A 23331-nucleotide genomic window follows, 5' to 3' on the forward strand; every position below is an offset into this window, starting at 1 on the left:
TAAACCTCATCTGCCACATAGTCGCCCAATCAGACAGTGCATTGAGGTCGGCTTGTAAATTGGAGACATCCTGTAAGGACGTTATTCCACTGCATAGCTTGGTGTCATCTGCAAAGACAGAAATGTTACTTTTGATCCCAGTCCCTATATCATTTATAAAGATATTAAAAAGTAAGGGTCCCAGCACTGAACCTTGGGGTACATCACTGATAACCTTAGACCATTCAAAGTAAGAATCATTAACCACTACTCTCTGAATTCTGTCTTTTAGCCAGTTTTCTTCTTAATTTACAAACTGATATTTCCAAGCCTGTAGACTTTACCTTACACATGAGCCGTGTGTGGGGAACTGTGTTGAACGCTTTTGCAAAATCCAAGTATACCACATCCACAACCACCCCTCTGTCCAAGGTTTTACTTACCTCTTCATAAAAAGAAATCAGGTTTGTCTGACAACTTCTGTCTTTCATGAATCCATGCTGTCTGTTGCTTAAAATGTTTTTTTCCAGCAAGAACTCGTCTATGTGGTCTTTTATTAAACGCTCCAGTATCCTCCCGACTATAGAAGTTAAACCAACAGGTCTGTAGTTACTTAGTAACGACTTTGATCCCTTTTTAAATATAGGCACCACGTTCGCCCTGCGCCAATCCAGTGGCACTGTTCCCGTCATTAATGAGTCCCTAAAAATTTGATACAATGGCTTTGAAACTACAGAGCTCAATTCTTTTAGGATCCGTGGGTGGATGCCATCAGGTCCAGGTGCTTTATCCACCTTTATTCTGTCTAAATAATTCTGGACCATATCACTTTTGAGCCATTGTGGATCATTCGGGGCTGTGTCACTACCACCCCCATTATGGACATGAGCTCCCCCATGCTCCTTTGTATACACAGAGCTGAAAAAAAGTACTTAATAAATTTGCCTTCTCTTTGTCCCCAGTCACCCACTCTAGATTATTTTGTAAAGGGCCTACATTCTCAGACCTGACCTTTTTACTATTAATACATTTGAAGAATTTTTTGGGGTTTGTCCTACTATCTTTTGCAATCTGTCGTTCGTTTTGAATTTTTGAATCCTTGATTTCCTTTTTACATGTTCTGTTAAATTCTTTGTAACATTTAAACGACACTAGTGTTCCTTCATTTTTATATTTTTTAAAAGCTCTTTTCTTATTGTTTATAGCTTCTTTAACTTTGGCCGTGAGCCACATTGGTTTTGTTTTTAGCCTTTTAAACTTATTACCCATGGGAATATGCTTTGCAGTGAGGTCCCAAACAGTCTTTTTGAAGAATTCCCATTTCTGTTCTGTGATTATCAATGCAAATATTCCCTCCCAGTCTAAATCCTGGAGAGCAGCCCTCATCCTTGGAAAATTTGCTCTCTTGAAGTTAAGTGTTTCTTGTTTACAGCTAACATCAAATGAAATCATGTTATGATCACTGCTACCCAGGTGTTCCTTAATCTGGACATTAGTAATAAGCTCTGGAGGGTTACGCCACTGCAGCCGGGCAGGTAGGCCCAGAAGTCTGTCTGGGGGCTGCTACTGCTGGGATGGTCCTGTGCTGTCTGTCCTGCGGGAAGAAGCCGGACAGTTGAGAAGAATCCAGGGGAGGACCCGTCTTGGAAGGGACCATGCGGAGCGCTGGCCTGGAGAGGGGCCTGGTGACTCAATTGGAGGACGCATCCTAGATTGCCCTACCACACAAGTACTGCCGGGTCAGCTTAAAGGTTCTGGTACTGTGTTTGCTGTTCATTGAAAACTACTACATCCTGTGGCAGAGGATCGTATGAGTTTGTCCCACCAAAGTCTGTGGCAGAGAGTTTTTGTTCGTGTTGCGTTCCGGCTGCTAGGTCAGTGAGAGAAACCTATCCGGGCGGGCAAAAGATTTAATCCTAAGCTGAGAATACATTCATCTTAAAGATTTAAATTCCTTGACGCTACGCCAAGAAAAGGTATTTGAACACCCCTGCAACTCTCCTTCTACCTCTTTCCTGCTACTTCTTCCAGTTATCCCCATTAAAGCATTGAAAAAGTACTTAAGTGACTGGTGCCTACATTGCCTCGCAGTAAACTTAACGGAGATCCCTAGACCCGGTGTTGGTGAAATTACAGGTAACAAGGTAACAGCCCGCTTTAAACCAGCAGCTCCACCGTGAGTAAGTGTTACACATAAAAAAGAAATACTTCTAAATGCAAACGCAGCTAAACGTGGCATGTAAATGCAGCAAAACAGACGTTTTTAAACGTAGGTTACTATCTGCCAAGTTAAATCGTTCAGGAGAGGTTGTAAAACGTCCCGTGTACATGAAGCCTAGAAGCATGTATAGGTGGTGGGGTCCCCTCTCTGTTGCTACAGAGAAAGATCTTTAGCAGGGGCCACTTATAGTTTATTCTTAACCACCTGCCGACCACTCACAGTAAATATACTGCGAGTGGGTGGCAGGTACAGGCACAGTCATGTTCATGTACAGAACGTGATCGCCCTTCTTCTGGGTTTGAGACGTGCATGTGCGTGCCCCATGCCATCCCGTGCTGTTTGTCAGCAGATTTCAACGAGTGTAAGAAATATGTGGCGCTAACTAGAGTGCATAAATAATATAGACAAATATCACAAATAATATGGCTGAAACATGTAACTAGTAGTAATTCTGCAATGTGACATCAAAAAACTAACAAAATAACATTGATGTAAAGTTCCAGTCATGCAAAAATAAAATAAATAAAAAAAAATCGCATAAAGTGCAAAAAAGTGAAAAAAAAAAACACTAATTAAATAAATAAAGGTGTATAGTCCAACAGGTGCAATATGGTTCCAACATACAGTAAATGGAACAAATCTTCATATGACAGTTCATGCAAAAAAACAAAAGCGAATGTGCAAAAAATGATCGGTTTCAGATTCCTCCAATCATCAGCAATCTGTGGTGTGCCACACAATTCCCCAAGCCTCTCACCTCTAATAAAGACCCCTACGGGTCAAATCAAGCATGCCGTCTGGAAGCAGATGAGAACCAGCAATCGAATGATCTCTGATCGTCACAGCACTGGCGGGTCTCTGATGGAAGGCTTCAAACACAAAAATGTCGGCTTGCCTTTCTCCTGTCTGCGCACGCACGTTTCTATAGCAACCAGGCACACTGTTACTCTTATGTACTTTATGAGTTTTTTGGATTTATTTATCTTAATGTATTGTTATTTTTGCACGATTGGACCTTTACATCAATATTATTTTGTTAGTTTTTTTATGTCACATTGCAGAATTACTACTAGTTACATGTTTCAGCCATATTATTTGTGATGTTTGTTAGTTAGCGCCACATATTTCTTATATTCATATTTGTTTTTTCTGTGTGGGAACACTTTTATGTTTGGCGGCTTCTCTTACCCTTAAATTTATTTCTGTTATAGCTCACTTTGGTTTTGCGCATTATTTCCCCCCCCCTTCTTTTCAGATTTCAACTAGTGATTTTTCCTCTCAAACCTGCTGATTGGCTGTGTCTGTATGTGATTGGACAAGCAGGAAGAAGAAACGGCTATATCAGAAAATTAAAGCAGAACACATTACACATTGTTAGGCACCTCTTGATTGCTCCTAGATGTTAACCCCTTCCCAGCCAGCGTCATTAGTACAGTGTCAGTGTACAGTATTAACACTGATCATTGTAATAATGTCACTAGCGTCAGTGTCAGTTAGTGACCTTCTTAGATAGTGTCTGTTAGCACCAGATTTCCTGCCACCCTATTACAGTCCCACTATAAGTCGCTGATCACTGCCATTACAATATAGCGTATAGTTGCATAAATCCCAGTACAGTATATGTACCATAGTATGTAGGAGCTATAACTTTCACACAAACCAATTAATATACACTTTTGGGACTTTTTTTTATCAAAGACATGTAGCAGAATACATTTTGGCCTAAATTTAATTTTTTTTGTTTTCTTTATTGGATATGTTTTATAAAAGAAAGTCAAAAATATTATTTTTTTCTCAATTTTTGGTCTTTTTTCGTTTATATGATAAAAAAAAGAAAAAACCTAGCAGTGATCAAATACCACAAAAAGAAGGCTCGATTTGTGTAAAAAAATGCCCTGGTCTTCAAGGGGGTAATACCTTCTAGAGGTCAAGTGGTTAAACCAGCATGTGCTTTCAAATGAATTCCAGAAATGTTCTATTCAAGATGTAAAAATTTAATGGTATTATCTTTTTCAATGCTCTCTTTGCTAATGAAGCATTGACTGTTTCATATTTTTTTTATCCTGGAGAAGCGATACAGTTTAAAGCTAACTTATGGCAGAGACAGCTATTTCTAAGAATATCTTGTGGTATTTTTACACAAGCCCTACCCTTTAAAGGACATTTTGTACCTGCAATAAAGTGTTAGTGAAACATACCGCAGGCTTATAACCTTCTCCTTTGTACAGCACAAGGACAGGCGTTGCATGGTGCAAGTTCATCTAAATTATTACTGTGTTACACTTGCCTTGCACAATATGCAGATTTACTATATTTATTCAAACTCCAGAATATGTATTCCAAAAATAAGCATAATTAAAGTTTCTGCTGTATATGGAACTGCAATTACTGAAGTACAGCTGACCGCAAGGGTCTATTAAATAAGCACCAGTCATGTCTATCACTCTAAGAAAAGTGCTGTAATCATTTCCTTTTTACAAACTCCAGTTTTCCAACTATCCATCTTTCCTTGATTACATGGGGGTTAATATATGGCTTTAAATAGGAAATTATTGTATTTAACATAAGTCAGGAGCTTAGCTTTAATAACATTTAAAAAAAAAAGATAAAATAGTGTCACAGAATACTATGCTGGCATAAAAAGATACTATTGACTACAGTAGTGTGCCTCTGTGTGCCATTTTTTGAAAATCGCACTACATGAACAGTACTGTCATACTTTAAAAACAAAAAAATGCAAAATGCATCAAAAACTAGGGTTAGGGTTAATTGTTAGGAATAAGGACTAGGGTTATCTGTAATTGTTAAGGTTAGACTGCTAACCCTAAAAATTACCCCTAAATCTAACTCAAACCTTAACCCTAATGATTACCGCTAACCATAACTCTAACCCTAACAAATAACCCTAGCCCTTAACCCTAACATTTGACCCTAACCCTAGCCTTTAACCCTAACATTTAACTCTAACATTTAACCCTAACATGTAACCCTAACATTTGACCCTAAACCTACCCTTTAACCCTAACATTTAACTCTAAATCTAGCCCTTAACCCTTACATTTAGCCCTAACATTTGACCCTGACCCTAGTCTTTAACCGTAGCCCTTAACCCTAACATTTAACCCTAGCCCTTAACCCTAACATACAAATTTGTTCACATAAAGGTTCCTGCACTACTTTGTTGCAACTTTGATGCTACTTGAATGCCAGAGAGTGTAAAGTCGCATCAACGTCGCACTACATGAGCAGAACTGTCATACTTTCCCATTAACCCCCAAAAAACCACCACAAAACGCATCAAAAACGTGTGTTCAAAAATGCACTGCAAAACATGCCCGCAAAACGCATCAACCGCAACCTGCAAATATGTGAACCTAGCCTTAATCAAACTTTTCTTACATGAGACATTTCAACTAATATTGTACCCAACCACCAGAGGGAGAGTAAGGAAAAAGCAGGCAATTACAGCCCAGTGCGTTTAAGAACTCTTGTAATAAAATGAATTGAATCACTCCTGAAAAAGAAACTTGCTGGACCCAAATCAGCATGGCTTTACTGAGGAAAAACCATGTCAAACTAATCCAATGATATTCTTTGACTATATAACAAATGTTTTGAACCATGGTGGTGCTTTGGATACTGATTTCAGCAAATTATTTTATATGATTCCACATAATGATCTCATAAGAGAGTTATACAAGCTAGCGCTTATCCCTTGGGTGGTTCAGTGGACATGAAGATGGCTAAAGAATAGATATCATATTGTGATTGTAAATTGGGTGCATTTGGAGCAGAGACCACTCATAATTAATTATACTGTATTTATAAAAGATGAGTGCAATCACCTTGTACAGTAAGTGTGTTATGAGTACATGTTGGATTCATTAGTTAAAACTCCAAAGTTAGTTGAAGAAAAGTAAATGGAAAAAAATCACTATAGTTTAATTGCTTTATTTCCTCTCTTTTATTTTAGTACAAATATCAAATCCTTATTGATGGAACCGTGGCAGCATACAGAATGCCATACCTGCTTTCTGGGAATAGTGTGATCCTTAAGCAAGATTCCATATACTATGAACACTTCTACAGTGATCTCCAACCATGGAAACATTATGTGCCTTTTAAGAAAGACCTTAGTGATTTACTTGAGAAGATCCAGTGGGTCAAAGATCATGATATTGAGGTAAGCATACATGCATCACCAAAATGTTATCCTTATTTATGTCTACTAATGCTTTATAGGTAACTGCTGTGCACATACTGTACATGGAGGAAGCCAAATTTCTCAGTACATATGTAGGCTACTACTGTTATTACGGCTGTGTATCAATGTTCCTTTCTTAGTGCAACTCAGAATGACTGAAAACAATACATACAGTAGATAGCATATCCTATCATTTTGCTGTTTGTTCACATGCAGATAGCCACTAGAGGAGGATCTTTCATTCTGGATCTAAAAATATGCTTGTTAAAATATGGAATAGCAAGCAAGAAGTATGTGAAAGTAATTTTCCATTATTTTGGCAAACACTACGCTACTTTTCCTTTAAAGAGACACTGTCACCCTACCCATGCAAGGCAAAGGCAAAGTGACAGTGTCTCTTCAAAAGCCTCAATATTTGACCCTGACCTACAACATACTTACACTCCCCTTACAGCAATCCCCCAGTGTTTCCTCCTCCTCTACAGTTGTCAACAATACCAGGCACTTCCAGTTATGGAGGAGCATAAGACCTCCTCCCCTGTGACAGTGCTCAGGTCTAGCAAATCATTAGACCAGAGCACTGGTGCATGACAAAGGGAGTGCAATCACCACTACCAGGCTCAATTTAGTGTTGGCTACTGAAGGAACAGTGAGTGATCGCTAATAAGGAGAGTATAGAGGGGTCAGGGAGGTTGACTTTACAGAGACACTGTCAATTTTCCCTGTAAGAGCAGGCAATGCAAGTTACAACATAACATATAAGGATTTATATAACAAGTATAGCAAGACCCCCCCCCCTTTTTTTTTTGTTTACACCTTTTTATGTCATCTTAATCTTGGTCTCAAAACTGATATTTCCACATTGGGTGGTTGCTGGTTGCAAGCAGGTATAAGAACCTAGTTTACTTGCGTTATATATTAACTGAAATTACATACAGCTAGTGTAAGTACCTAATTTTTGATATCTGGGTCCTGTAATCTTATGCCCATTAGCACTCAGTGAGAGATGGAGTCGTAACAGTTTGGGCCAATCATGATTGATTTGTTTTGCAACGTGCATACAGTATATGAACATGCCTACAGAGGGCAGAGCAGAGGGCCAATTGCATCAATGTACTGTTGCTGCTTCATTGTCCAGTCACAGGCTGGATCGAAAATTGGCTGGTTTAGCAAAGAGTGGCTGAATTTCGATCCTATCTTTGGCTGTTCCCACTCGATAGAATTCAGATCTAATGATCGGCTTCTCTCAAGCTGGAAAGTTGGAAAATTTTCATTTCTGTTGGCTGCAGCACTGTTCAGTGTATTCTGATGATGTAGCCGTCCAATAACACAGCGTCAGGATTCCTCTATTTACCTCCCTTGTATGGATGGGGCTATCTGTTTTTTTTTCACTGGCTGATCAAAAAAACGTGATCCATGTATAGCCAGCTTAAATGCAGTGTAGTCTGTTCAAAGGTCCAGAATATGGTTATGCTGTCGGGCAGGGTTCCTGGATTACAAGGCTGGTTGGGAAGAAAATGTAAAATTATTTGGCAGGTATAAAGTTTAACACCATGACATATGATTCTTGTAATGGCAAATACATTATACTATAGATATAACTTTGGAGTCTAGCTGTGAGAGCAGAACCTTGTCAGTATGGCTTTGAGGAAATGGATGGAGAGGCATGCTACTACAGAATTTTAAGCCCCACAGTTTTAGAAAGACGCCAACTGGTAAGTCAACCCCCTTCTTAGCACTCAAACTTTAGGTTGAGTCACTGTATAAAAAAAAAGATACTGATACAATTGGAATGATAAATCCTGTGATTTTGATCCAGTAATTGTGTAAAATACCATGTGGCTGTGTTTGGCTTATGACTATATACTGTAACAGATCATACATTTTCATTTTTATTTTCCAGGCCAAAAGAATTGCACAAGCAGGGCAGGAATTTGCAAGGAATAACCTAATGGGAGAGCATATTTTCTGCTATTATTTTAAACTTTTTCAGGTATGTACGCCCATTATAATAAACTATGTATAATAAAATATACTTTTGAAATGTGAAAAATTCTATGATCACTAAACACTGAACAGAGTCAAAATAAGCCATTTACTTTGGTTTTTTTTTTTTTTTGTTGTGCTTGAGGTGTGACTGAAGAAAGTTTTCCAACAAACCTGCACTTCATATATTCTATTTCTCTTAAAAGATATTATTTGGCCATACAAAGTTTATTTGTGCCAATTGCCACTCTGTGCTGCATTTATCACATTTAAAAAAAATATTATTACACTTTAAATTAAAATTTGCTGTATTGCCCGGCAGTTGTATTGCTCCTTATGTTTTTTCTAGATTGTATTTAAAAAAAGTTGATTTATTGCTTATGATAAAACAGACACTGTCTTTAGACACTGGGCAGGGGTAGATTTACTAAAACCGGTGCACTCTGGTACACATCTGGTGCAGCTGCGCATGGTAGCCAATCGGCTTCTAACTGCAGTTTGTTCAATTAAGCTTTGGCAATAAAACATGGAAGCAGATTGGTTGCTGATTTGACTTGCACCAGATTCTACACTTTTCAGTTTTAGTAAATCAACCCCTGTGGGGGAGATTTACCAAAACTGGTGCATACAGATTCTGGTGCAGCTGTGCATAGTAACCAGTCAGCTTCTTGGTTTATTGTCAAAGCGTAATTGAGCAAGCTTAAGTTAGAAGCTGATTGGTTACTATGTACAACTGCACCAGATTCTGTGTGCACCAGTTTTAGTAAATATCCCCCTATGATACAAAATGCCTACTGTGACCTAGCTGTAACTATACACCCCAGAACAAACATCATTTTTATTGAAAGATATTCTATGAGACAGTGACAATGTGCAATATGCAGCAGCCTATAAGAGTATCATACTATATATGTGATGATTTCTGATTGGTTACTATGGACTAATGTAGTTTGCACTCCATCATTGCAGTTCTTACTAAGTCCAACTGCAATATCTATGTAAATTCATTTTTGTTTCTTGATTTTATTCAATGTTGCTATCACAAAAACAATAATATTTTAATCATTGTAGTACAAATCTTTGCTTTGTAGCTCTAGCCTTCATTAAAAGGTCATCTTTTTCAAGCTTCTGGGAAGGAGAACAGCTGTATTTTGTAATCTTTTGTAATATTGGATGAGAAACTGTAGTAAGAGAAATATAGGTATGCCAATGTCCCCCTATTGTGAAAAAGTTATTGAGGTGTCTCTGGTGTCAATATTTCTTAAAGTATAACTAAAGTACATTTTTTTTTTTTTAGTTTTGGATAGAGGGGAGAGGGATTAGAATGCTTGACAGTTTGTATTGCTGTCTGTGCCCCATTAGGGAGATTCACCATCTCTATTTGTCCTGTTTACCATTTACTTTGAAAGTGAAAGTAAAGGAACTTCCAAATTGTGGGTTGTCCTCAAAAGTAGTAGCGGGGAAGTCTTCCAATGAGGACATTTGTTCTGGTGACCTGGGGGACCCCAAGGGATTCCCTTAACTCCTTGGCAGTATTCCCGAGTGTGGCACGGGGTGAAATTTCAATATTAGCGGTAACCCCGAGCCACACTCGGGATTGCATCGCTGGATCCTGAAAGAGGGGACTTACCTTGTCCCCACGGTCCCGCAGTGTACTCCCGCTGTGTCTGGCGGCCGGATCTTCCGCACAATGCTCTGTGTATTCTGGCTTCCCTTACCTGCGAGCATCACAACGCAGGGGGGTGGAACCGGTGGCAGATTCAAAATGTCTAAATCATAACACACACAATACATTGTAATCTTATTGGATTACATTACTGTATCAAATCATTTGACCTCAGTTTGCCCCTCAGTGCTTTGTCCAGTGCCCTTGCCTGCAGTTTTACTGTTCTTTTTGCCTGGAAACTGGAGAACGACCATGGCATCCAAAAAGCGTGCCTCTACATCAAAAGCAGTTTATGACCTGCTGGAAAACAGCGATAGCAATACAGAATCACTTGCAGAATTGAGTGATAGCATTTCATGGGGAAATTTATCAGACACAGGAAGTGATTTCAGCGATAATCCTGCGACTGAGCTCAGTGATGTGCGGTCTTGGTGCTCTATTGACTGCGGTACGGATCATGCAGTGCCCCCAAGATTCACATTTACTGGAACACCTGGTATGAAAGTGGATGTTGAAGATGACAAGCCCTTGGCATACCTACAACTATTTTTGACTGATAAGGTTATTGAAAAAATAGTTACGGAGACAAACCGGTACCAAGAGCGAAAAGCTGCTCCGCATCGGAAGTTTTCAAGAAGTAGAAAGTGGGAACCAGTGACCAAAGAGGACATTTGGAAATTTCTGGGCCTAATAATTCTTCAGGGAGTGGTGGGGAAACCCCTGCAGAAGTGGTATTGGACAACCAATGAATTACTTGCCACTCCATTCTTTGGCACGATCATGTCAGAGTACAAATTTTCCCTGATAATGAAGTATTTGCACTCTGAAAACGATGAAGAATTTGATGAAACTACTCATCCAGCACCCAAACTCAAGAAAATTTGGGAAGTGTATCAAATGATTCTGAAGAATTTCCAATGGAGCTATGTGCCAGATAGAGACATCAGCATAGATGAAAGTCTAATGGCCTACAAGGGAAGGCTCAGCTGGATACAATACATGGCATCAAAGAGAGCACAATTTGGCGTAAAATCCTTCATGCTATGTGAATCGACAACTGGTTACATTTGGAATTCTGTCCTATACACTGGGAAAGGAACCAAATTCAACCCAAAATACAGTAATTATGGAATAGCAACATCTTCCGTTCTTTCACTGATTGAGCCATTGCCAAATCAGGGCTATTGTGTAACTACAGACACATCTCCTGAACTTTGAGTTCCTTCTGCAGAAAAAAAACGGATGCTTATGGAATTGTTAGGGCTAATGGGCATGGCATGTCACCAATCTTTATCAATAAGAAGCTCGAGACTGGAGAAATGGTTGCCTGGCAGAAAGGCAAAATGATGGCACTGCGATGGCGTGACAAAAAAGAAGTGTGCCCAATGAATACAATCCATAATACCTCCGCTGTCATGGTATGCACAAAAGGTGGGAAAGACATCATGAAGCCACATGTAGTGATAGACTACCTTTTGTTGTAGTGATAGGCTACAACAACACCATGGGAGGTGTTGACAGAGCTGACCAAGCAATATTTTATCCAGCAATGAGAAAACAACAAAAAAGTATTAAGAAGATCTTCAGGCATCTTCTTAAAAGTGACAAGCCTGTGATTCATGCTGACCTTATTTGGAAAGTTGCTGAACTGATCTTTCTGAAACACCAAACACCAATGGCTGTGAATAGAGCTGGATGTCGTGCTGCTGGTGCTGGCGTTGTCAATCTGGAACGCCTGACTGGTCGTCACGTCATGGACTACATCCCACTAACTGAGAAAAAGTCAGCACCCACAAGGATATGCATGGTTTGTTGCTCAAAGCGTGATGACAGTGGAAAGAAAATTCCGAAAGGAAACCAGTTTCCATTGTCCTTATTGTAACGTCGGACTTTGTGCAGTCCCATGTTTCAAAATGTATCATACCCAGGATGTTTACTGAAGCAAAATGACTAGTAATATTGCACCCTTGTCTGGACAAAAAATTTTTCAGTGTTTTTGATTTGATTATATTATTGAATAAAATGTATTATTATATTATTATTTGTTATTATTTATAGTTATTTATTAAATTATAATTTATGATTTTGTGTTTCAAACTTTATCATACCCGGGATGTCTACTAGACTCTTGGACAGATTTAAGTGAGTTATTCTTAAGAATTACAGGCCTACAAAATAAAACGCCATATTTCCATACAAAACAATTCTACTGATTTCAGCATCAAAAATCTGACATAATCATACCGCCAGGGAGGTTAATTTGCAGGGATTTCCGCTCACTTCCACTCACTATAGGACGGGAAGTGAAGGGAAATCTACAGACTGGGGACACAGATGGCAAAACAGGGGTTATAACCCTCCCTTGCTCTATCCGAAGTGAAAAAAAAAAGTTTTGACTATAGTTCTACTTTAAGTCACTGACTCAGGAAAAGTAAGCAGGGAAAATCAGAATGCTTTACCTGCATACTTATTCTAGGTCAGTGTCTCAGTCTGAAAGTCTCTGGATTGACAAGGCAAACAGCATTTTCAAAAGGAGAGTTTAGCAATGGCAGCCTACATATTCTCTATTTACATGTTTCCTTTAAAAGATCAGCACAAATTATTTTACGAGTGACCAACTTTGGAAACCCTGGGGAAAAAGAGTCTTTATGCCATGTTCTCGGTTATTCTGCACCATTCTCCTGTTTCTCCAGAACAGCTGTTACTGTAATTACTTTGGAACAGCCTTTTCATAATTGTGCCTGTTATTGTGCAATAGCCTGTCACATTATCTCCTCCTTTAATCAGGCTTTCATCTATATGATTTTCTACACACCAGCCTGCGTTGTGCATTACGGTAGTTTTATTTTGGTTTATCTCCAGTCCTATCAAGATACCTTGACCTTCGTTCTTCATTTAGCTAAAAAAGGTTAGATTAATATCACAATTTTAAGATTAGTTTAACATACTCACTTATGGGTTATCTATGCACAGTAGTCTAGATAAGATTAATGTGATATCCTGGGTCTTTTGCAATTATATAGATCCTATAGATATTCAAAATAAATACAATAAACAATGTGTTCTCAAGGAGAGAACTGTTAAATAGGCTGACACAATAATGATTTTTTGTCTCTGAGATTAATTTGTCAAGACAAATCTTTTAAAGAAGACTGCAACAAAAAGGTGTCTGGTTGGCGTTGCTAAGGGTTACTAAACAATGATCTGGTAAATCAAAGGTCACAGGTGCTTCTGTGAGTTAATCACAAGAAATTAGAGAATATTTAGTGTGCTTGCAGTTGATATGATGTGATTAACCTGTAGAATAAGGGTGATGTAATAATAGTAGGCAATTTCCTGTGTGTAGGATTCTAATTGATGCTAATGAACTGCTATTAAGAAGGCCAGCTGAAAGATCTTTCTATTGTTACATACACATGCATGTTTTTATCCCCTGCTTTGGCAAGCACTTTTTTTTCAACAACAATATAACAATACAGTGTTGGTCAAAATTTTCCAACCCAGCCAATCCTGGTGTGTCATAGATCTCCTGAATTTGATGTGGAGTTTGATTGTCATATAGACCTAGTAAAATATCTTTAAATGCAGCTAACATCTGTGGGTACTGTATGCCTTTTAAATGTCAATAAGACTGGCCCTTACCACTAATTAACTTCTAGATTTGTCAAATAATCAAGTTGGAGGCATTAAAAAAATTAAATGTGAGCCTACAGTCCACAATAATAAGGATCATAAGTTATATTTACTTTAGTGAAGAATGGAGGAATCCCAACTATGTCTTCAACATATATTACCACATAAGACCTTTAAATCTTAAAAGGTACATTTTGGCAACCGTTCATTATTCAGTGCAGTGAATTGTGGGCAGAGCTACACAATCCATCAGTCTGTCATAGTTCCGTAGTTTTTTTGTTATGCCTTTAAACTACTTTGTGTTCAAGGCCATCTCATCTATCTGCCATTCTGCTTTGTCAAATTTAGTAACTTTGTGATCTTCAGAAATGTTGCGTGAGAGGATTTTCCCTCCCTGTTTGTTATTAAACAGCTTGTCCTGTGAGTCAATGACCCATACTACACCTTTCCTTTATTGGCCATTCAACTTTTTTTCCCCAAGTTTACACTTCCTAGTGATCATAATACGGCAAATGTCTTAGTTACCTTCATAAAAAGTGAAGTTGTTTTTCCTTTAGGCAAATATCTTTTGTAGAGGTACAAAAATGGATGTCATAGCCAGTCTTCTTATGTGTAGTAAGTGTCTGTCTCTAGTTTTTATCTGTCATTCTTGCCACCGCCCATTTAGCACAGAAATCACAGCAAAAGCTTTTAAGCTTTTCTGCTCCTCCCTAAAACTAAGACCCTCATTAACCTCACATGGAAGTTCACTTTCCTCTCAAAATGTAATATTGCAATAAAATGTCATGCATTTCCTGTGTTACCTCTGGACTAATGTTTTGCGTTATTGGTTTAGGTCATACATTAAATTTGATTATACTTTTGCTTACTAAGGCTTCTCTGGTACCTGGCAAAGACATGTTGATACTCTTCAGTTCTTTATGACATCCAAGTAAAATCTATTACCTTGAAACATTTTAATATTTAACACCCTATTTTTATTGCTTTAACCTTCACATTTATAGTACTAAGTCATGAGATATGAATGTACTGGTTGTTTTGCTGGAAATCAGAACTAAGTAGCAGTGATTACAACTGTATAATGTACTTTTTACTGTCTAGGTAACAACATAGATAATATAATAGGATTTTTGCCTTACCAGTAAAATTTGTTTCTGCGACTACAGTACAGGACACAGGATCTATAGTCTTTTACGATGGGTAATATATCTTCAGGTGACTGGACACTGGCAAAAAATTAAATTTCAGGGATTTCTCTTATATAACCCCTTCCCCTCCAAGCTAGCCTTAGTTTTTGTAGCAAGCAATAGGGAAATAATAAAGAAAACAGGGGAGGGACCCATGTCCTGTACTGTACTCCAAAAACTGATTTTACTGGTAAGTCAAATCCAATTTTCTTAGTTATATAGCACAGAATACATGAAATTTAGACTTTAACCATTGGACATCCAAAAGCTGTCCAAATGAGGGGTGGGCAATACAGCAAACAAATGCCAACAGGCCCACATTAAAAAAAAAAGGGTCAAAAAAGGCTCAACAGGCTCAGAGAGACATTTCTAGAACCTTATGCCCGTAACTGACACCAGAGGAGGCTTGAACATACTGGTAGAACTTAACAAATGTGTGAACAGAAGACCAGGTGACAGCCTTGCAAATCCAAGAAGCAGATGCTTGTTGCTTACAGGCCTATGAAGCACTAACAGATCTGGAGAAGTGTGTTTTAACAGGGAGGAGAGGAATCCTATCCTTTAGACCAGGGATGGGCAAACACTGGACCTTGAAACATTGCAAGACTGGCCATAAACACAACTCTTAGAGGCATGATGAGACTTGTGGTTCCACAACAGCTACAGGGCCGATGTTTGCCCACCCCTGTTTTAGACCATAGGTGTGAATGATGACTTCAATCAACCTAGCAATGGTGGAGCAGGAGGCAGAGACCCCCCCCCCCCCCGTGGAAACCCTCATGATGCACAAAAAAAGAATCCGATTGCTTAAAGGAGGCTATAGATGATACGTAGGCTCTCACATCGCATACCACATCGAGATCGTGGAGATAAAGTTCCTTTGGGATGCATTAGACATAAGGAGAAAAGGACAATATCCTGGTTAAGGTGGAAGGAGAAAACCACATTAAGGAGAAAATATGCTTTAGGCCTCAGGACAACCTTGTCCTTATGTAACACTAGTAAAGAATCTAGAGAATAAAGGTGCTAACTAGGAGACTCTCTACACAGAGGCGATACCAATGAGAATGGCCACCTTGGGAATAAGCTCACACAAGAGAAAATCCTTAATAGGTACAAAGAGCTGCCTCTGAAAGGCTGAAAGAACCAGGTTAGGACTCATGAGGTCACAAGGGAATGCACAGGGGCAGAAATGTGTAGGACACCCTGCACAAATGCCTTAACTAGGGAATGAAAGGCCAACTGTGCCTGAAATAGAAAAAGATTTGCCCATTAATGGTATTTAAGGCCTGATGCTAATGGTGACCAGACATGGAGCAAGGGCAAGATGCTTCCCACCTAGTACTTCCTAGAATTAAAGTTTCTGGTCTCACAGCATGCAAAATAGGCTTTCCAGGTGCGATAGTAGACTTTTCAAGAAGTCCACTTCCTAGCCTTCGAGAGTGTAGGAATAACTAAATCCAATAGGCCCCTGTCCCTTAGGATCTGGGCTTCAACAGCCTAAATTTTAAAGCCAGTGATTGAAAAGCAGAATGGTGGATAGACCTTTGGGCTAGAAGGTTCAGACCACCAGAAATGGCCCACAGGAAGTCTACCAGGAGTCTTGAGTATGTCTATGTACCACGTCCTCCTGGGCCAGTTGGTGCAGTGGCCTCCATTTTGATCTTGTGAAACAGACTAGGGAGAGGATAAGTGAAATTTATTCCACAGGGTCACCAGAACATCCACTGCAAAGGCCAGAGAGTCTTTGAATCTGGCAACAAACCTTTTTAGCTTGTTGTTGAATCCACGTCTGGTGTCCCCCATTTGCGGTAAAGCAGGGACATGTGGTGAGGTCAGTGGCTGGTGAGGCACTGGCTAGTATCAGAGCCAGATACACACAGGTTACATACGCCACGATCGTTAGAGCGAGAGCAATAATTCTAGTAGTAGACCTCCTCTAACACTAAACATGTAATCTGTAAAAAAATTTAAAGCGTCGCCTATGGAGATTTTTAAGTACTGAAGGTTGCCACAAGTGTGCACAATTTTTAAGCGTGACAAAATAATATATATATAATGTTTTGGGGTTCTTAGTAATTTTCTAGCAAAAAATGATTATTACATGTAGGAGAGAAGTGTCAGAATTGGTCTGGGTGGCAAGGGGTTAATTACCATAAGTAATATACAAATAATTATTATATATTTTTTTAAGGTAATTTACTATATTTTATATTTTATTTTTACTATATTTTCAAAAACTGTACTCAAGCAGGTGGCTTAACGGAGAAATTCCTGAAGTTTGAAGTTATAACTCAAACCAGTAATTTCACAGTAAATAGATGAATAATAAATGATTATGTTATAACATATAGCATATACATATATGATTTAGCTTGATTATAACAGTACCTTTTCAACAGCAGCAGATTCTCATTCTCCCTCTTAACTGTGTGAGAAAAACATGGGATTGTGGGTAAATCTTATACCCATAAACCCATGTAGTTTCTTGTAGTTAAGAGGGCTGGGTTGGAAGGGAACATTTGTCTTTTAGACACATGCCCCTTCTATGACACTGCAGTGAGAGGCGTGCCTCCACTGCAGCATTTTATTGGACAGCTGGATCTAATGGTACTTTACCATTGGTCCAAGACTCCAAGCTGTCCATTGAGCTCAGTGCTTCTGACAAGAAGCGTGGAGAGGCACTATTAGCTCATCCTCTCAGTCTGTTGCAGAGTGTGCCAGCTTATATATATATTTTTTTAATCAAATTGGAAAAACCAACTTTATTGAAAAAAGTATGCATGGAACATAAATCAATATAGACCAACATAGCCTTGACAATAGTACATACATGAATACTTTGAAATGTCTGTATAGCCTACAGTAAAACACATCAATGGAGATGGAGTCAATGTACAACATATATAAAAGAAAAAGAGAATACAAAAAGGGGAAGGGGGGAAATAGGAGGTGAGGCTATTAGGTGCACGTTTCACCGTCTGCTAACCATCTGCTCCAGACCTTTTCATATTTAAGCGAACACCCTCTATGGAGATAAATCAGTTTTTTATATGGGAGAGTGTCATTAACCTCCTTCTTCCAGCATTGAATTGTAGGGGGCAGGGCCTGCATCCACATACGGGCTACCGCTTTACTTGCCAAGAATAGCGTCTCCTGCAAAAAGGTACGGAGGGGTTTGTCTGTGTCTAAGCCTGGCGACAGACCGAGTAGGCAGATTTTTGGGTCTAGTGTAGCAGGAGAACCTATCTGATCATGCAAGAAGCGGATCACCTGTATCCAGTATGTTTGTATAGTTGGGCAGGACCATATAAGGTGGTAGAAGGAGCCTGGGGTGTGGACGCATCGGCGACACCCTGGATTATACATGGGTTTAAACCACGCTATCTTCTGGGGGGTCAGATATGTCCTATGTATGATATGCAACTGCGTGAGGCGGTCTGATAACTTAGGGGATACCTTTTTCACGTCTTCCAAAATCTCATCCCAATCCTCATCCTCAATCTGTCCGATGTCTGCCTCCCATCTTGTCTTGGCAGCATAGGCCAAGGCCATGGTACTGGGGAGATGGATAGCGGAGTATAGAGTGGAGAATAATTTGGCAGACTCAGTACCAGTGACTGTGTCTACTATAGAAGGAACTGCCAGGGAAGGGTTAAGGCCAGTAAACTGGGTTTGTATAGCATGACGAAGTTGTAAATATCTAAAGAGAAGACAGTTAGGGAGGGAATATTCGTCCTTCAGCGTTTGGAATGTTTTAAGTCCCGTAGTGGTCATGACCTGATGTAAGTACAAAATCCTGTGTCGTATCCACACTGCAGGGTCTGGGATGGACAACAGTTCAGGTAGATACGTGTTACACCAGAGAGGTGTATGGGAGTGGATCTGCGGGGTTCAGAATTTTTGTAGTGCCACCCGCCATACCCTCCGGTGGTGTGTCAGCATGTCTGTGTTGTGGTGGGGGGAACGTCTTGTCAACTGAGCTCTAAGGACTGATTGAAGCGGGGTGTGGGCTAAGTCATCAGGGTGCTCACATAGTAGTGACTGGTATCGAGGTCACTCACTTTTGTCAAAATGAAAGAAATGGGACAGTTGGGAAGCAAGGTAATACTCCTGAAAGTCTGGAAGGGCAGCTCCTCCCAGTGTCACCGGGTTTTTTAAGGTTTTCCAAGATAATTTGTGTCTACTGTGCCCCCATATAAATGAATTAAGAATAGATTCGATTGTCTTGAAGAATTTTTGTGGTATGTATAGGGGGGCATGCCACACCAGATAAAGTTGGAAGGAGTATCATCTTGACTAAACTGATGCGCCCCATAACACCTAGGGGAAGTCTGGCCCAAATCTGAGTTTTGGTCTTGATCAGGGGCCAGAAAGGTTCAATGTTTAAGAGTGTATAGTCTGCGAGTGATCTAGTGACCTGCACACCAAGGTACTTGATCACGGAGACCCTTGGGAGGGTCAGAGGAGGGGACGTGAACGGGGAGGGGAAATGGTCAATCGGAAGGATCTGGGACCAGTTAATGCTCGGACCCGAGTGAGTACCAATACGTTCTATAGAATGGAAGGCTGCAATCAGAGAGTGACCAGAATCCGCCAGATACAAAAGCGTATCATCGGCGTACATGCCAATCTTTTCTTCCAGATTCCCTATGCTAAGACCATGGATGCTAGTATCTGCACGAATCATAATGGCCAATGGCTCTACAGCCAGTGCGTATAGCATAGGGGAAAGAGGGCAGCCTTGTCGGGTCCCCCTTTCTAGTGGGAATTGGTCAGAGAGCCAGCCGTTCAAGAACACTCTGGCTTTTGGAGATTGATAAAGGAGCTGAACCCAACGGATAAAGTCGGGGCCAAATCCGAATCCCAAAAGGCACTCCCATAGGTAGTTCCACTCCACAGAATCGAAGGCCTTGGCGGCATCCAGAGCCACCACAACTCTCGAACCGATTTCATTGTGGGATCCCTGAATGTTCATGAATAGGCGGCGAATATTAATTGCAGTATTTTTCCCTGGCATGAAGCCAGTCTGATCAGGGTGGATCAGTGACAGAATGACTTGGCTAAAATCTTGGCCAGTATTTTTATGTCGACCTGTAGCAGAGAAATAGGTCTATAGGATTCCGGGTATTTAGGGTCCTTACCAGGCTTAGGGATTACCACAATTTGGGCCTCTCTCATGGAGGGGGGTAAAATGCCGTATCAAATATGGATTTGTACAGGTCATAAAGTTTAGGGATTAGAATTTCAGAGTAGGTGGCATAGAATTCGAGGGGTAGGCCATCTGATCCTGGGGCCTTAGATGCGGCCAAGCAGGAGAAAGCCTCAGAGACATCCTCCTTAGTGATAGGGGCTTCCAAAAGGTCAAGCTGATCTTTGGTCAGTTTAGGGAATTTAACTCCCGCTAGGTAGTCCCTGGTCTCTTGGGGAGTGTGAGTGACACGGGAAGTGTAGAGTGTACGGTAGAATTTCCCAAATTCCTCCGCCACTTGTTGCGGATCATTGGTCGTTCCCCTGAGGATCCGTCAACGACACCACCACAGGGGGATGCGCATCTAAATGAGCAAGATACGCAAGTAGTTTGCCCGATCTTTCTCCATATTCAAACACCCTTTGTTTACAGAAAAAAATGCGTTGTTTAGCTTTTTCAATGTGTAGTTGGGAAACCTGTCACGCCTGAATGTTAAGATTATTAGCAGTGCTGGGCGAGGGGTCCCAATGGAACGCCTCCTCCAACACCTGCAGATGTTCTGTAGCCTGCTGGACAATAATTTTCGATGACCTTTTAACTCTGTTAATACGCATGGAAAGGAGGGAGCGGGCGTGGATCTTAAACATCTCCCATACCAAGTCATATGTGGCCGAGTCCCTGTTGGCTGTGAAATAATATTGTAGCTCTGCAGGGATGTCATCCTGGTCCGTCAGAGCCATCAGCCAAAATGGGTTCAACCGCCAAGATGGAGCAGGGGAGGCTTTCAGGAGCTGGAGCATGATCCAGTATGGGGCGTGATCCGAAAGTATTCTCGGAGCAAATCCCACATCTCCCAGTTTAGGTGTCAGGGACTTGGAAATTAAAATGAAATTGATACGTGACATCGTGTTGTGACTGGCTGAAAAGCAGGAGAAAACTTTAGTGTGCGGATGCTTGTGACGCCAGGTGTCAACAATAGCGAAATCAGTCAGTATGCGGTATAGTCTGGTATGGGTCGGTGGGTCAAGGGGAGGGTCCAGTGTGCCCATTCAGTCTAGAGTGGGGGTGAGGGTCATATTAAAGTCCCCCATCCATACTGCCGGTATAAAGGGATATTGCGTCATAAATGCAAGACCCTCCCTAATTACAAGCGAGTTGTACGGGGGAGGGACATAGCAAGCTAGTATCAGGATAGGGGATCCATTATTGGTGGCATGTATAAACACATATCTGCCCTGCTGGTCCGTTTGTAGCAACACTTAGGTCGAAGGGAACCCTTTTTGCAACCAGGATCGACACCCCTCTGGAATATGAGGTGTGGGTAGCGTGATAGGCCCAACCTATCCAAGGCTTTTTAAGAGAGCATTGTAGGTGGCCCGTAACATGAGTTTCAACTAGCGTGATAATGTCAGCACGCTGAGATTTGAGGAATGTCAGGACGGCTGTACATTTGATCTTATTGCGCAAGCCTCTGACGTTCCACGTAAGAAATTTCAGGGAACTCATGGCGGATATAAGGCGTGTATAATAGACCGCAGTTGTACCAGGACCAGCAGAGCAGAGATAAACAGATCAGGTAACATAAAACACAGTGACATCGAACATCGATAATGTATGTATGGCAATAGCATAGTACCTAAAGCATAAACAGACATTTGGAAATACGTTGGTGTAAAGAAACAAATACCCATAACAGTTTTCCCCCCACCCAGTCCACTGCCACCCCAACTCGGCATGGACATAGTACCCCATAACCAGGTATCATCTGGGGACATCCAATGGGTAGGACCCAATGGAGGCAAGGGACTTAGTTTCAAGGAAGCATAGATACCCATAATGAAAAGAAAAAAAAAGGGGAAAAAAAAACAGTCTGGTAAACGGGGGTGAGAAAGTTCACGAACATCTTATGGGGGCGACTTCTTCTCTGAGAAGTGCATGGGGTGTAGAAGCCACAAAGGTACAACGCCATTGTAGCTATGTAGGAGGGGGGCCCCTCTTGCCATCAGGACAGTTAGTAAAGTAAAGGAGGAAGTCTCAGCAACGGTCAGTGTACTATCTTCCACTGGTCCTTCTCAAGCATGGGGAGAGCGGGGACCACAAGTCCGTGAGATCACCCAAAGGCAGCAGGCCTACTGTGAGGACCAGGGTAGTACGTGGAAGGATTTCCAGTCTCGTCCCCACACTCCACTGGAGTTATACGCAAACAATACACCCACTGAGGGGCGAAACATTAAGGTGAAAATATACAGCATTGCGGGTATAGGGGGGGAGCAGGGGGGGGGAGAGAAAAGTACTCACACCTTGTGGACAGTATGTCATAGTCAGGCTGAACGGTCCCTCTGATCAACCTCATTGGAAAAGTCCGGGAAGACGGCCACATGTGTGTTGGTATGGGGGATATTTCCTTTTTCTCTAGTTAGACGGAGGATCTTGTCTCGGTCTCTGAAATTTAGGAATTTCGCTATTAGGGTACGTGGTGGGGCTCCTTGGGGAGGAGGACGGGCAGGGATTCGATGGGCTCTCTCCACCGCGAACATCACCGAGAATGCGTCTCTGCCGAAGTTGGATATCAGGAAGTTTTCGAGAAAGCTCGCCGGGTCGTTGCCCTCAGCAGTCTCGGTAAGGCCAATAAAGCGGAGATTACATCTTTGGAGGCGATTTTCCATAGCGTCCTGCTTCGCACTAAGCTGTTGTAGCTGACGGCATACCTCGTCAGTAGTGTGTTGTAAGGGGTGCAGGATATCCTCCGCTCTACCAATACGGGTCTCCGTCTCCGCAACGCAGTCTCTCAGAGTAGAGAGATCCTGCCGGATAAGGGATACATCAATTTTGACCTCCTCAATTTTGGTGGTGAGCGTGCTCTGGCACAGGGCGATGGCATCAAGCACCTTGTTAGTGGCCGCCTCGGAATGTTCCGTGTCCGAGGAGGTGCCGGCACCATCTTTGGCCTGTTGGTCTTCTCCAAGCCTGCGGTATTTAGCAAGCTTATCAGCAGCCTCTGAGGTTTTTTTTGGTGGAGACATATTGCAAAGGTGGACAGGAGGGTCCCCGGGTATACCAAGATGGCCGCTGTCTACTAGGCCAGATCCTCAATGTCTTCCTCCCACCGTGCTTTAGGAGCAACACAGTATGTTCTGCAGGTAGTGGTCAGCCAGCTACAAGGTCCAGCAGCTGTAGAAGGAGAAAACTGGACTCAGAATAGTCCGGAACACCTGTGGATACTTGCCAGGGCTGTTGCAGGGTGTAGCAAGATGGCCGCCGGTC

The 23331-nt window shown here is 41.2% G+C and overlaps 1 protein-coding gene across 3 annotated transcripts in view; it reads left to right on the forward strand.

The window, feature by feature from the left end:
* POGLUT2 (protein O-glucosyltransferase 2) overlaps positions 1 to 23331 on the forward strand; it is a 166215-nt gene that overhangs the window by 106620 nt on the left and 36264 nt on the right. For all 3 annotated transcript variants that reach the window (XR_012241585.1, XM_073614462.1, XM_073614463.1), the window contains 2 exons: positions 6174 to 6383; positions 8308 to 8397. Coding sequence is in view for 2 of the 3 variants with exons in the window: in XM_073614462.1 (XP_073470563.1) it covers positions 6174 to 6383; positions 8308 to 8397 (300 nt within the window). In the remaining variant the exon portion in view is untranslated. The remainder of the gene's footprint in view (positions 1 to 6173; positions 6384 to 8307; positions 8398 to 23331) is intronic.

Source organism: Aquarana catesbeiana, linkage group LG02 (assembly GCF_042186555.1).
Source record: "Aquarana catesbeiana isolate 2022-GZ linkage group LG02, ASM4218655v1, whole genome shotgun sequence".
Classification (NCBI taxonomy): domain Eukaryota; kingdom Metazoa; phylum Chordata; class Amphibia; order Anura; family Ranidae; genus Aquarana; species Aquarana catesbeiana.